The 13,622-nt window shown below is 40.7% G+C and overlaps 1 protein-coding gene and 1 long non-coding RNA gene across 4 annotated transcripts in view; one reads left to right on the top strand and one right to left on the bottom strand.

Moving 5' to 3' along the window:
- mocos (molybdenum cofactor sulfurase) overlaps nt 1–11,885 on the top strand; it is a 122,510-nt gene extending 110,625 nt beyond the window's left edge. The window contains exons 13-15 of one of the 3 annotated variants that reach the window (XM_072253531.1): nt 1,813–1,966; nt 7,483–7,587; nt 8,734–11,885. In XM_072253531.1, the coding sequence (XP_072109632.1) occupies nt 1,813–1,966; nt 7,483–7,587; nt 8,734–8,874 (400 nt within the window). In that variant the 3' untranslated portion in view covers nt 8,875–11,885. Of the gene's footprint in view, nt 1–1,778; nt 1,967–7,482; nt 7,588–8,733 lie in introns of those variants that run through there. The other 2 variants (XM_072253532.1, XM_072253533.1) reach the window with 2 other exon arrangements.
- Nucleotides 1–13,622, bottom strand: part of LOC140195357 (uncharacterized) — a 48,659-nt gene that overhangs the window by 7,304 nt on the left and 27,733 nt on the right. The window lies entirely within an intron of this gene.

Here is a 13,622-nt window from a genome sequence, read left to right as displayed (position 1 = left end):
TGCTCAATTTCTGAAGAAAATTATTGTTTAGTAGTGCCTTCTCAAAAAGTGGAGAGGCTAGAAGGCACATTGTGGGCACAGACTTGGAATTGCATCAAAGCATTTGAGAAAGTAAATGTAAATAAACCTGAGAGAAACCTAACAAGTTATTTTTTCCCTCAGATCAGCATTTGAGGTTGACTGATTGTATTGCTATTTTCTCCCCCTCTCCCGCACCACACTGTATGGAATGAACTTGGAATTATTTCAATATTTTTTCTTCTATATAAAATATACTTAAATCTGAGTATATTTACAAAAATCATCTTAAGCTTCTCAGGTATTACATTTAGTCTTATCAGCCTAAGTTGATGTGGAACTTGAATAGCTATGGTGCAGTATTAGGCCCTGGGATAGCCCATCCCTCTAATGTACACCTTCATTATCTTCAGTCGCCCAGCACTACTGTGTTCATCCTCATCGTTCTGCAGTGTAATGTCTCTGCTTCATATTCCCCTTCAGTGAATGTTCTCAGTTCATACACCATAAAGGTAGCATATGGCATACCTTTCACAACGTGCATCTCTACTTTTCCAAAAGAGCGAACATGGCACACGAGAGCTTTTCATATACTGCTTTGGCTAACAATTGCACAGGAGGAGGTGCAAGAAAGAAGTGCCTGGCTTTCAGATGTGGGATAAAAGGAATTTTCCAACTCCTGCTTGAATGTATCAATATAAATTTATGTACATCATAAGATAATTATGGACGAAGATAAAAAGCAAAAGTACAAAATTGGGGAAAGCTAATTACAATTGGGGGATGTAGATTGAGAGCAGTTGTTGGAGTAAATGATGGTGATGATGGCTGATTCTTCGCTTGTGAAGATCAGTTGGGAAGAAGAGTCCTCAGGAGCGATGGCACGATCGTTGGTGATGGCAGAGGCCAGTTCTGGATCTGCAGACACAGGAACAGGGGATGCAGGTGCTGGGGTAGCAGGATCCTTCCTGTATCTCCTCTTCTCTTCAGCAGTCACTCTTCTGGATTCCTCGAAATTCTTGGCTGCAAAATTTTGAGGGGGTAAATACACAAATAATATTTTGGAGTCTTTTAAAGGTTAACTGGTTAAACATTCAGGGCTACCACAATCCTGTAAGGATGAAAGATAAGGATTGTAAGGTTCAAGAACATTGGATGAAAAGAGATAATTTAGTCAAAAGGATAAAGGAAGCATATCTAAGTTCATTGGAAGTGGAATCAGACAAGGTCCTTGAAGAACATAAAGGAGGCAAGAGTTGACTCTTGTTGCAAAATTTTTACCAAATTTGCCTCACAGACCATTCCCAAACCTGTATAATTTTTCAAATTAACACTCGGCCACTCCTCCATTACTTGATGTTTGATAGAACTAACAGATGGGGTCAATGACAACCAATCTCTCAAAAATATAGTGTTCAAACTGCATAAATTGATTTTAATAAATTAATGGATTCAAATTTGTAATGCCTAACCACATGAACCCCTGTAATTTATGCACTATCCTGGCACAATTACAGAACATCATAAGATCCTTTAATATATCACTCTGTTGCACAGTGAAATCCTCATTAGTAAAGAAAGGACATAATGTAATTTCAAAAATGCTAAAAATGTGAGATTTTAGCAAATGCATTGTGGCTGATTGGTAGGTGTTATTTTCCGTGCTGTTCTGGGTAGATTTTTCCATTTTCTTTATAATGTTCATGGTTTCAGAAGCTGATCTTTGCAGGGTCTATCCAGATAATCATTTATAATTCCAGGACATTCTTAATTGTTCTTCTGAAACTTTGGCAGAGAAGGAACATATGATTCAAATTCTGCTGAAGCACTAACAACTGACGGACTCATCCATTGTTTCCGACCCAACCTTGTAATAAGTACAATGAGGCCATATGAGGAAGATGACTGGTCTGAGGTGGTGATAGATGGTGTTTCTTGTTCTTTTCAGGTAAATAGAATCTTTTAATCTGCATAGTGATATTTAATGGTTTAAATGGATGCCCCTCTATCCTGAGGCTGTGCCTTCTTGTCCAAGTCTCCCCCACCTTGGGAAACATCCTTTCCATATCTACCCTGTCTAGGTCTTTCAACATTTTAAATATTTCAATGAGATTCCCCCCCACCCCCATCCTTCTGAATTCCAGCGAGTACAGGCCCAGAGCCATCAAATGTTCCTCATATTGATAACCCTTTCATTCCTGGAATCATATTTGTGACCCTCCTCTGAACCCTCTCCAATGCTAGCACAACTTTTCTGAGATAAGAAGCCCAACACTATTCACAATACTCAAGGTGAGGCCTCACCAGTGCCTTATAAAGCCTCAGCATAACAGCCCTGCTTTTATATTCTGGCTCTCTTGAAATGAATACTAACATTGCATTTGCCTTCCTCACCACAGACTCAACTTGCAAGTTAATCTTTTGGGTGTTCTGCACAAGAACGCGCAAGTCCCTTTGCATCTCGGATTTTTGGATTTTCTCTCCATTTAGAAAATAGTCTGCATATTCATTTCTTCTACCAAAGTACATAACCATGCATTTTCCAATATTGTATTTCATTTGCCACTTTCTTGCCCATTCTCCCAATCTGTTTGAGTCCTTCTGCAGCCTTCCTGTTTCTTCAACACTATCTGCCCCTCCACTAATCGTATTATCTGCAAATTTGGCAACAAAGCCATGTATTTCATCATCTAAATCATTGATACAGAGTATTAAAAGAAGCAGTCCCAACACTGATCCCTGCAGAACACTACTAGTCACTGGCAGCCGAACAGAAAAGGATCCTTTTATTCCCACTCACAGCCTCCTACCAATCAGCCAATGCTCCAGTTATGCCGGTATCTTTCCTGTAATACCATGGGCTCTTAACTTAGTAAGTTGCCTCATGTGAGACACCCTGTCAAAGGCCTTCTGAAAGTCCAAATATACAGCATGCACTACATCCCATTTATCTATCCTACTTGTAATCTCAAAGAATTCCAACAGGTTTGGCAGGCAAGAGTTTCCCTTAAGGAAACCATGCTGACTTTGTCCTATCCTAAACATAGAAAATAGGTGCAGGAGTAGGCCATTTGGCCCTTCGAGCCTGCACCACCATTCAGTATGATCATGGCTGATCATCCAACTCAGAACCCTGTACCTGCTTTCTCTCCATACCCCCGATCCCTTTAGTCACAAGGGCCATATCTAACTCCCTCTTAAATATAGCCAATGAACTGGCCTCAACCGTTTCCTGTGGCAGAGAATTCCACAGATTCACCACTCTCTGTGTGAAGAAGTTTTTCCTCATCTCGGTCCTAAAAGGCTTCCCCTTTATCCTTAAACTGTGACCCCTCGGTCTGGACTTCCCCAACATCGGGAACAATCTTCCTGCATCTAGCCTGTCAAATCCTTTCAATAAGATCCCCCCTCAATCTTCTAAATTCCAGCGAGTATAAGCCTAGTCGATCTAGTCTTTCTTCATATGAAAGTCCTGCCATCCCAGGAATCAATCTTGTGAACCTTCTTTGTACTCCCTCTATGGCAAGAGTGTCTTTCCTCAGATTAGGGGACCAAAACTGCACACAATACTTCAGCTGTGGTCTCACCAAGGCGTTGTACAACTGCAGTCGAACCTCCCTGCTCCTGTGCTCGAATCCTCTTGCTATGAATGGCAACATACCATTCACCTTTTTCACCGCCTGCTGTACCTGCATGCCCACTTTCAATGACTGGTGTACAATGACACCCAGGTCTCGTTGCACCTCCCCTTTCCCTAATCGGCCACCATTCAGATAATAATCTGTTCTCCTGTTCTTGCCACCAAAGTGGATAACCTCACATTTATCCACATTAAATTGCATCTGCCATGAATCTGCCCACTCACCAAACCTATCCAAGTCACCCTGCATCCTCTTAGCATCCTCCTCACAGCTAACACTGCCGCCCAGCTTCGTGTCATCTGCAAACTTGGAGATGCTGCATTTAATTCCCTCATCTAAATCATTAATATATATTGTAAACAACTGGGGTCCCAGCACTGAGCCTTGCGGTACCCCACTAGTCACTGCCTGCCATTCTGAAAAGGTCCTGTCTGCCAACCAATTCTCTATCCACATCAATACCATACCCCCAATACCGTGTGCTTTAAGTTTGCACACTAATCTCCTGTGTGGGACCTTGTCAAAAGCCTTTTGAAAATCCAAATATACCACATCCACTGGTTCTCCCCTATCCACTCTACTAGTTACTGTATGTCTCGCAAGACGATCCGGGTATTCCCTAACCGGAAACCTTGGATGAATTATGAGGTCAAGTCCCTTTTAAAGGCTAGAGCTGCAGCTTTTTGGTCTGGGGATACCAGTCGCTACACGGAATCCAGGCGTGAACTCCGGAAAGCCATTAAGGGTGCCAAGAGGCAATATCGAGCCAAGTTGGAAGCCCAGGCTAACCAAAGGGATGCCAGTAGACTATGGCAGGGTCTAAATGAGATCACTGGGCGCAAAGAAAAGGCTGGGAATATCAATAACTGTGGCGCTTCTCTTCCTGATGAACTTAACGTATTCTATATGTATTTGAGCCAAAGCTTCAAATTCCCACTCCTATACTGGTCCACTCACACAATGGCCGCGCTGCTTTGACCCTGCTTTACTTCTAATTGCTCCTGCTAATGAATCGCAAATTGAATGGTCCACCACTAATGCACCGAGCCCTGTGAAACACTTTTTTTTTTAACTGTCTCCCCGACCTGTGCAAAGCTTGCTTTCTCTCTGTGAATCGATTAGTCCACCTCTAATACACCGAGCCCCACGAAATGCTCCTTTTTTTTTAAACACTCCTCCCCAACCTGTACGGTCCTCTCCCTCTGCAAATCGATTGGTCTGCCGCTAATGCAATCCAGAAATTACAAACCCTCGAGATCCTGCTTCTCAGCTTTCTGCCTACTTCTCTAAATTCTCTCTTCAGGATCTGTTTGCTTTTCCTTCCTATGTCATTGGTACCAATATGTACCGAGACATCTGCCTGCTCTCGCTTCCGCTCTAAAATGCTGTGGACGCGAACTGAGACGTCCCTGATCTTGGCACCTAGGAGGCAATATACTGTCCAGGTGTCTTGTTCACGTCCAAAGAATCTCCTTTCTGTTCATCTGACTATTGTGTCCTCCATCATTACCGCTCTCCCTTCTCCCTTTTTTCATTCTGAATCATGGACCCATGCTCAGTGCCAGTGACCTGGTCTCCGTGGCATTCCCCTGAGAGGTTATCCCCCACAACAACATCCAAGAGGGTATACTTATTAGTGAGGGGAATGGCCACAGCTTACTCTGCGCTAACTTCCCATGCCTTCTTCTGACAGTCACCCAGCTACCCGCAACTTATAGGTGACTACTACCCCGTAACTCCAATCGATGATCTCCTCACCCTCCCGTACAAGCCAAAAGTCACCCAGCTGCTGCTCCAGATCTCTAACACAGTCTTCAAGGAACTGCAGCTGGATGCCCAGAGATGTATTAAATGAGATCACTGGGCGCAAAGAAAAGGCTGGGAATATCAATAACTGTGGCGCTTCTCTTCCTGACAAATTTAACGTATTCTGCGCAAGATTTGAACAGAAGAGGAGCGTCCCGCTCCCTCCGGATGAACTGGACCTGGTTGCATCAAGATTCATCGTCACCGAGGAGGACATTAGAAGGGCCTTCCTGAAGATAAATCCAAGGAAGGCAACGGGCCCAGATGGCGTCCCGGGACGGGTTCTCCGGGCCTGTGCAAGCGAGCTAGCTGGAGTGTTTGCTAACATCTTCAACTGCTCCTTGCTTAAGTCTAAGATCCCCTCGTGTTTTAAGAAGGTAACGATAATCCCAGTGCCGAAGAAGAGCAAGGTGGCATGCCTGAATGACTACCGACCTGTGGCTCTGACATCAATTGCTGTGAAGTGCTTCAAGAGATTGGTTATGGCACACATCAACCACAGCCTACCGGTCAACCTCGATGCTTTGCAATTCACCTGCCGGAGCAACAGGTCAATGGCAGATACCATCTCTCTGGCCCTATATTCCTCCTTAGAACACCTGGAGAATAAAGACGCATTGACTACAGCTCTGCCTTTAATACCATCCTTCCAAATAAACTGATTCCTAAGCTCCGGAACCTGGGCCTTAGCACTCAGATCTGCAGCTGGATCTTCAACTTCCTCACAGACAGGACCCAGGCTGTAAAAATAGGGGACAAGCTCTCCTCTACAATCACTCTGAGCACCGGTGCCCCACAAGGCTGTGTACTCAGCCCCCTGCTGTACTCACTGTACACCCATGATTGTGTAGCCAAGTTTCCATCAAACTCAATATATAAGTTTGCTGATGACACCACAATTGTAGGCCGTATCTTGGGTAATGATGAGTTTGAGTACAGAGAGGAAATTAAGAACCTGGTGGCATAGTGCAAAGACAATAACCTATCCCTCAATGTCAGCAAGACGAAGGAATTGGTTGTTGAATTCAGAAGGAGTAGTGAACCACACAACCCAATTTACATCGGTGGTGCACAAGAGGAACAGGTCAAAAGCTTTAAGTTCCTCGGGGTCAATATCACAAGTGACCTGACTTGGTCCAACCAAGCAGAGTTCACTGCCAAGAAGGCCCACCAGCGCCTTTACTTCCTGAGAAAACTAAAGAAATTTGGCCTGTCCCCTAAAACCCTTACTAATTTTTATGGATGTACCATAGAAAGCATTCTTCTCGGGTGCATCACAACGTGGTATGGAAGTTGTCCTGTCCAAGACCAGAAGAAGCTGCAGAAGATCGTGAACATGGCGCAGCACATCACACAAACCAATCTTCCGTCCTTGGACTCACTTTACACTGCACGCTGTCGGAGCAGTGCTGCCGGGATAATCAAGGACACGACCCACCCAGCCAACACATTTTTCGTCCTCTTCCCTCTGGGAGAAGGCTCAGGAGCTTGAAGACTCGTACGGCCAGATTTGGGAACAGCTTCTTTCCAACTGTGATAAGACTGCTGTACAGATCCTGACCTGGATCTGGGCCGTACCCTCCAAATATCCGGACCTGCCTCTCAGTTTTTTTTTGCACTACCTTACTTTTCATTTTCTATTTATGATTTATAATTTAAATTTTTAATATTTACTATCGATTTGTACTCCAGGGAGTGGGAAGCGCAGAATCAAATATCACTGTGATGATTGTATCTGCTAGTATCAATTGTTTGGTGACAATAAAGTATAAAGTATGTAGTTCCCTGGGAGACTCTGTGTCTCCCGGGACGCCAACAAACAGCATGAAGAACACACAACGGCTATTTAAACTACACTAAGTATCCCTGACACAGGTGAACTCCACTGCCTTGTTACCCTGTACCATTCATACAACTAATTTTAAATTCTTGTTATAACCATATGATTTATTACAAGGTTATGTTAGAAGCAATAGTAATGGTACCAAGTATTATTACTAATACACACATTTTGCAGATTGTAGGGAAATGTAGCAGGTGTCAAATGATTTGTATTAACCAAGAAAATGGAAGAAGAAGCAAAGAACCCCTGCAGACACTATCTTCATGCAAGGGGAGAAAGGTAAATGTCTCTTTTCTTAAAAAGAGTAAATCTCACAACTAGTCAGTGACTAATTGTACTAAACAGCAATGTGATAGATTTTATAAGGCACATAAATGATCCAATAAAAATATTACAATTGCGTTGTTCCTAATAAATCAAGTTAGTTACTTGCTAGGCTGCAAAGACCATCAGTTGCACTGTGAAACACTGAGAATATGTTTCACTCTACTGCATCTTTTTTGTTCATCATGAGTCTCCTCCAGCTATTCTTCATTTGCAACCTATCAGTAAATGTGCTCATTCTTTTTCCAATATAATTCCCTAGTTTCCTCTCAAGTGTATCTATGCATTTTGTCCCACTTGCCCATATTGGGCCGATGTCCCTCTAAACCTTCTCTATCTACTGTATCTAACTGTCCAAGTACCTTTTAAATGCTGTTAATATATCTCATTCTATATACGAACCACACTCTGGTTGAAGAAGTTGCCCCTCATGTTCCTATTAAATCTCTCCCTCTCATCTTAAAACTATGTCCTCTAATTCTTGATTCCCTAACCATAGGAAAAAGACTGTGCAGAATGACCCTATCTGTGCTCGAGATTTTATACACCACCATATGATCATCCTTCTTTCTACTCTGCTCCAGTAGAGTAGTCAAAGAACTGGAGAGCTTTGGCATGTTTGGGAGCAACATTTGGGGATAAGATGGAGTGGACGTACTGTGAGGGGTGTCAGAACAATGGAAGTTTGAGTATCCCTCTGCATTGTTGCAGTGGATGCCCCATTTGTTATGGAAATATCAATGATGGTCAATGAAAAGACAATTTATATTTCAAATGCAGTCCTCCAAAAATATTGTCATGTTGTCCCAGGCCCCCTTTATTTGGAAATCTCAACAGGAGTTCTCTGGTGACTGATGCCAAGAATGAAATAAAGAGCGTCACTCTGGTGGTTGGGATGGGGGGGGAGAGTGGGTGGTGAGATGCCATTTTACTATTTTCAGATGCTAAATACTGAAATAAGTGTAATAGAAAATAAGATGAGCAGAAGAAATAATTGTTCATGGGATTTCACTTGGTCCATTAACCCAGATATATTTTCTTCAATGTAATCAAGAACACCTCAAAAAAAACAGCTGTTAACAATAGTCTGATTCTTTCCAGATGACCTTTGGGGTATATCTGTTTCACAAGCTACCGACTACCTCAGGACATTCTGTGTTTCTGACTGTAGGATCCCAAGTATTTGTGAAAACCAAAGAGGAAAATACTGTTATGCCTTCTGAACAACACCATCCTCGGTAGCTGCTGCAGGAGTGAACATCTGCCATGAGCATGAACATAACTTTACAATGATATAATGGATTATTGGTGGTTTTGATTTCTCATAGTAGAGTTGATGCCAAATCAAATCTGAAAATCTATTACTATTCGACTGTTTCCTCATCTTAAAAAGAATTCCTATGATGCATAAATTCCCCACAAAATAGAGAATTCTTAATTGAATCTTGTTTCAAACTTATTTAATTTTCTCCACATACTTGACTGTGGTGTAATTTCAACGTTTTGGAGAATGTGTCAAGGAATTGTGTCATTTTTAAAAATTGTACATCATTCACAATATAAACTTTGATAATTTTATTTGTCAACATTTTAAAAATAAAACTAATACAGTAATATTTGTAAATTCAGATAGTTGCTATTGTAGCTGTGCTGAAATAATTTGACTCCAAGAACAGATAAATCTGTAGCATAGGCCTTCAGCACTGTTACTCTTCAGCGCCACAGCTGGGTTGTTGATCAAGCTCGTTTTTGCTAATACAGTGCATTCCAAGTGAACTAACCTGCCTAAGTAAATACAAGCTTTTGTGATAGTAAATGGTTTGCCAACAGCTAGCTAAAAATCCAAGTCTTGCCTTTTCTTTTGCATTAGTGTTCTGAACCTCATCATTAATTGAGATGACAAAATTTATTTTTCCTATTAGCTGTCTCTCTATCACCATTGATTACGAGATTTGCGGAACTGCAGATTTGATCTGATCCTTTGGTTGTGGGATTGGCTAGCATTCGACTCGTAACTGCTACTTCTGCTGTTTACCACAAATAGAATCTTTCACCAGTGTGCTACTTTTTTTAAGGTACGCTTGGTGCTGTTGACAACATGTTACATTGTTCATTGAATTCCACTGACTTGTTGGTAATTGTAAAAGCCACAAGGTTACATATTGTGATATAATTCAATTCTGCTGATGCTAATTTCCAATCGCATATGTTTGTCCAAATATAACCTGCTGGATATCATCTGAATCTTATCTCATTTGGCATAGGAAGATGTCCTTTGTGTGAAGACAGGATTTCATCTTCATTTGTGCTATACAGTTGTCACCTCAATCTACACTGTCAAGGATAGTTGCATCTGCACTGGTAGATTGGGGGGTGGGGAAAGATGAGATCATCTAGGTTTGTACACTCATGCTGGTTGTCATAATCCCATGCAGTCTCAGGCTGCCAGTGATGTTCTTCAGTTTCAGTAAGTTTCGCCAGAATTTGTCAAATGATGATTCAGTTTCAAAGTTGCTCAGTCACAGTATTTTCAGTGGCCTTGCTGCCTTAAATGCTTCCTCTAAGCAGTTTCAATGCTTAGGAGCCCTGATTTATTTTTATTTTATATTTGCTGTAATGCCATGGCATCTAATCTAGTGAGTGATGTTGAGGATTCACTCTCCAATACTTCCATCTGAATTTTCTTTGTATCTCTGGACCATACTTCTGAATTACACATGCATTCACAGAACAATAGTAGCTGTGCACATTTCCTAGATTTAAAAAAACTATATACTGTCTTGATTTGCACCATTCAACAATAGCTGGATTCACTTTGATTCTCACCTGAATCATGGCCAATATACTGAAATATGAAATTATGCCAAGAAGTAGACATACAAGGACTGCAGAAGGCAGCAAAATCCTTTTGTATATGGATGCAGTTAAATTTTAGCAGAATTATTAAAAAAAGGTGTTAGAATCTAATATGCATTTTTTTTTTGCTCATCTCAATGCTTATGCAATCAAGAGCGCCAACTCCATGCAGGCAGCACTGAGGCCAACACCGAATGCACTTAACTGGTACCACTCTTTCATTCATTCTGTAACTCCACAACAACAGGGCTCTGATGTGGTAGGCTTTTTAAAGAAATGCATACTTGGCACCCAAGCTATGTCAACTGCTGCAACATCAAAGCTATTTCCAAATGCAGGGATTTTGTTAGCTTTGAATTTTACTTCTCTTGAAAACGATAGAAGTGGTTGATCTTTCCCCAGTTGGTCATGAGCCACATCCCCAAAGTAATTTGAAAGGTTATTTAATAAAAGGTGGTGGTTGATGTTCTTTTGCCATTTTTATTTAAAATGCATTGTGCTAAGCAAAGATTGATTAAAATTGGAGGAAGTACTATGTGAGAAAATAGTTTGCTCCAAGAGCAAGAAAAGAATCGTGGCACACAATTAATCTGAACTTGTTCATTCTGTTACAGACAGTAGTTAGCTATCTGCTACGTGCTGTTTTATGTAATTAGTGCATGCATTGAATTAACTACTTGTGAATGCTTCCAAGTTTGTTCTCATTTAAGTCATGAATTCTGACTATACCTAATGGCTCCAGTACAGAATCTTTCAGGAGTAAATTGGTTTACTGAAAATATAACTTTATTGATAACAAACATCTATAATCTGCAGCCAGTTTCCTACCTGGCAATATTTAATTGCTAATCATAAATAATGTAATTTTTCAGGGCTGCAATCTAGGTAACAATTTTTTTAAATTAAAGCTTCCTTTAGAGTATTACAATTTATTACCCCAATCACTTCCTGAATAGCACCTCCATTTTTCCAAATTGTATGCTGGGAACTCAGGTTTTTGAATAATGACTGAACTCTGACTGTCCATCACATCATTAGTAGGGCCATCTTCCCTGCTAGGAGGTTGAGTGAACATGCCAACTTCCTTAACAATGGGAATTAAGTCTTCCTCTAATTTATTGCAACTGATCTGGACATCAAACAACCAAATGTGAAATGCATTCTTTTAAATTTAGTTGGATAGCACAGCTGTGATGTTACATAGGGTATTTTTACTTTGTTATTTATCTAATATATCAAGTTTCTGTCAGATACTTCTACTCTTAACATTTCATAAATGATGTGAACAATTTACAAACTGTAAGAACACGTACTACTAAGCTCAAGGACAGCTTCAATGCCGCGATTATGAGACTCCTTATTGTACCTCATACATTAAAGATAAGCTGTTGATTTGCCCTTTGCACTTTATTTATTTACCTGCACAACTCTTCCTCTGCAGCTGTAACAGTGTTCTGCATTCTGCTTTTTTATCCTTTTTTTAAAAAAAGCTTCCTAGATATGAAATGATCTGTCTGGAAGGCATGCAGACAAGTGCTTTTCACTACTTAGTAGGTGACAATAATAAACCAGCTACCAATTTCCTAATCTCCATATGTATGGGGCTGTTAAGGAGCCTGTTGCAAGCTATGACATTACATTGCTCTGGGCTCAGCCAACACTGAACCCTAGAATGCAACATAATTGTATCTCTGATCTGCTGGTTAATAGATTACATTTAGTAAAAAAAAATACAGAAATTGCCCTTATTTGTAATTGTATTTACATTATCAGATAAATTTCCCATTGAGGTAATGTGAGTAGAGATCAAGTGGGACAGCAAAATGAGTATTGAAGAGACAGAAAAATTGCTAATAGTCTTTGCTATTTATGGCTTTACTTCAAACTATCTTCTCAAAGCAGCTTACATACTTTAGAAATTACTTATTAGCATCAAAGTTTATTAAATCCTGTGTGCCTTTTACTTCTAGTAATATTGTACATATCAAGAAAATATTCCTTGTTTAGGCAGTGGGATCAAGATCTCTCATCAGCCAGAAAGGTACTTTTATTTTGTTATTAAATTCTCCAGCATGTATCTAGTCCAGATGGGGACAGGTGGGGCTCATCAGCCTTGGATGGATTGTACTGTGGCCATACCCACCCATGGGAAAGGCTTTGGGAGTAAATGCCGAGGAAGAAACCCTAGGTGGGTTCTCTAAGGCAGTTTGATATTGTTTACAACTTCACTCTGGCAACCTCTATGATGACACTGGTGCCAAGCTGTATCAGTGTTTGCCCTTCCCTTGGACTACATCAGTAACTTGGAAGGGGGAGCCCTGTGCATGGGCAACAGCCGATTCTTCAAGTCTTCCCACCCAGGCTTGTGCTCTGGAGGGGACACAGTCCACCAGAGGCACAAACCCATGACCCCTGGGATCGATGGCTGCCTACTACTACTATCTAGTCCATGCAGTTGTGTCCGATGTATCACTGGTGATAATGTACATGATGATTTGTATTATCTTGTATTAAATTTGAAGTATTTTAAGAGAGATCTTACAGTTAAGAAAAGGAATGAGGAAGTTTAAATAGACTGGGCAGGTTAAATCTCATCTCATCTCACCGAGATTTCTTTTCAGCTTGTATAATAGCATCTGAGATGATGAATTACAGTCATACAATCCAAAAACAAACAAAAAATGCAGACACAAAATCTTCCCCAAGTTAAATTCATACATTTACAGAATGTAAACATAAGTATGTAGTTCAGAAGAAACTGGTATCATTATTCAGCCCTTCAGTAATACCATTATGCAAAATATACATTGGATTGACTGGCAATCTGTTGATTTATTTGGGGAACGCTAATACGTAAATGTATTAAAAGTAATCCTCAAATTAATGTCTATTTTGCTTTTCTAATTCCTATCTTGACTTTTTGAAAAAATTTGGTGAACTTTCACTCCTTTTTTCAGAAGATACTAATTCACTTTCACACAAGTCTGTCCAACAAATCAGAATGGACAGTGTTATTTACTATTTCCCTCACAGGCATCAGTCCAGAACATCGACCCAGTGAGATGTGAGGCAGGTTATTTTATATTTCCGGAGGAAGAGTGTTGGAACTTTGAATAACTTCGAAATAAACATAG

Source organism: Mobula birostris, chromosome 3, assembly GCF_030028105.1.
Source record: "Mobula birostris isolate sMobBir1 chromosome 3, sMobBir1.hap1, whole genome shotgun sequence".
Classification (NCBI taxonomy): Eukaryota; Metazoa; Chordata; class Chondrichthyes; order Myliobatiformes; family Myliobatidae; genus Mobula; species Mobula birostris.
Note: the sequence above shows the minus strand (reverse complement) of the source record. Positions and strands in the feature narration are given on the sequence as shown.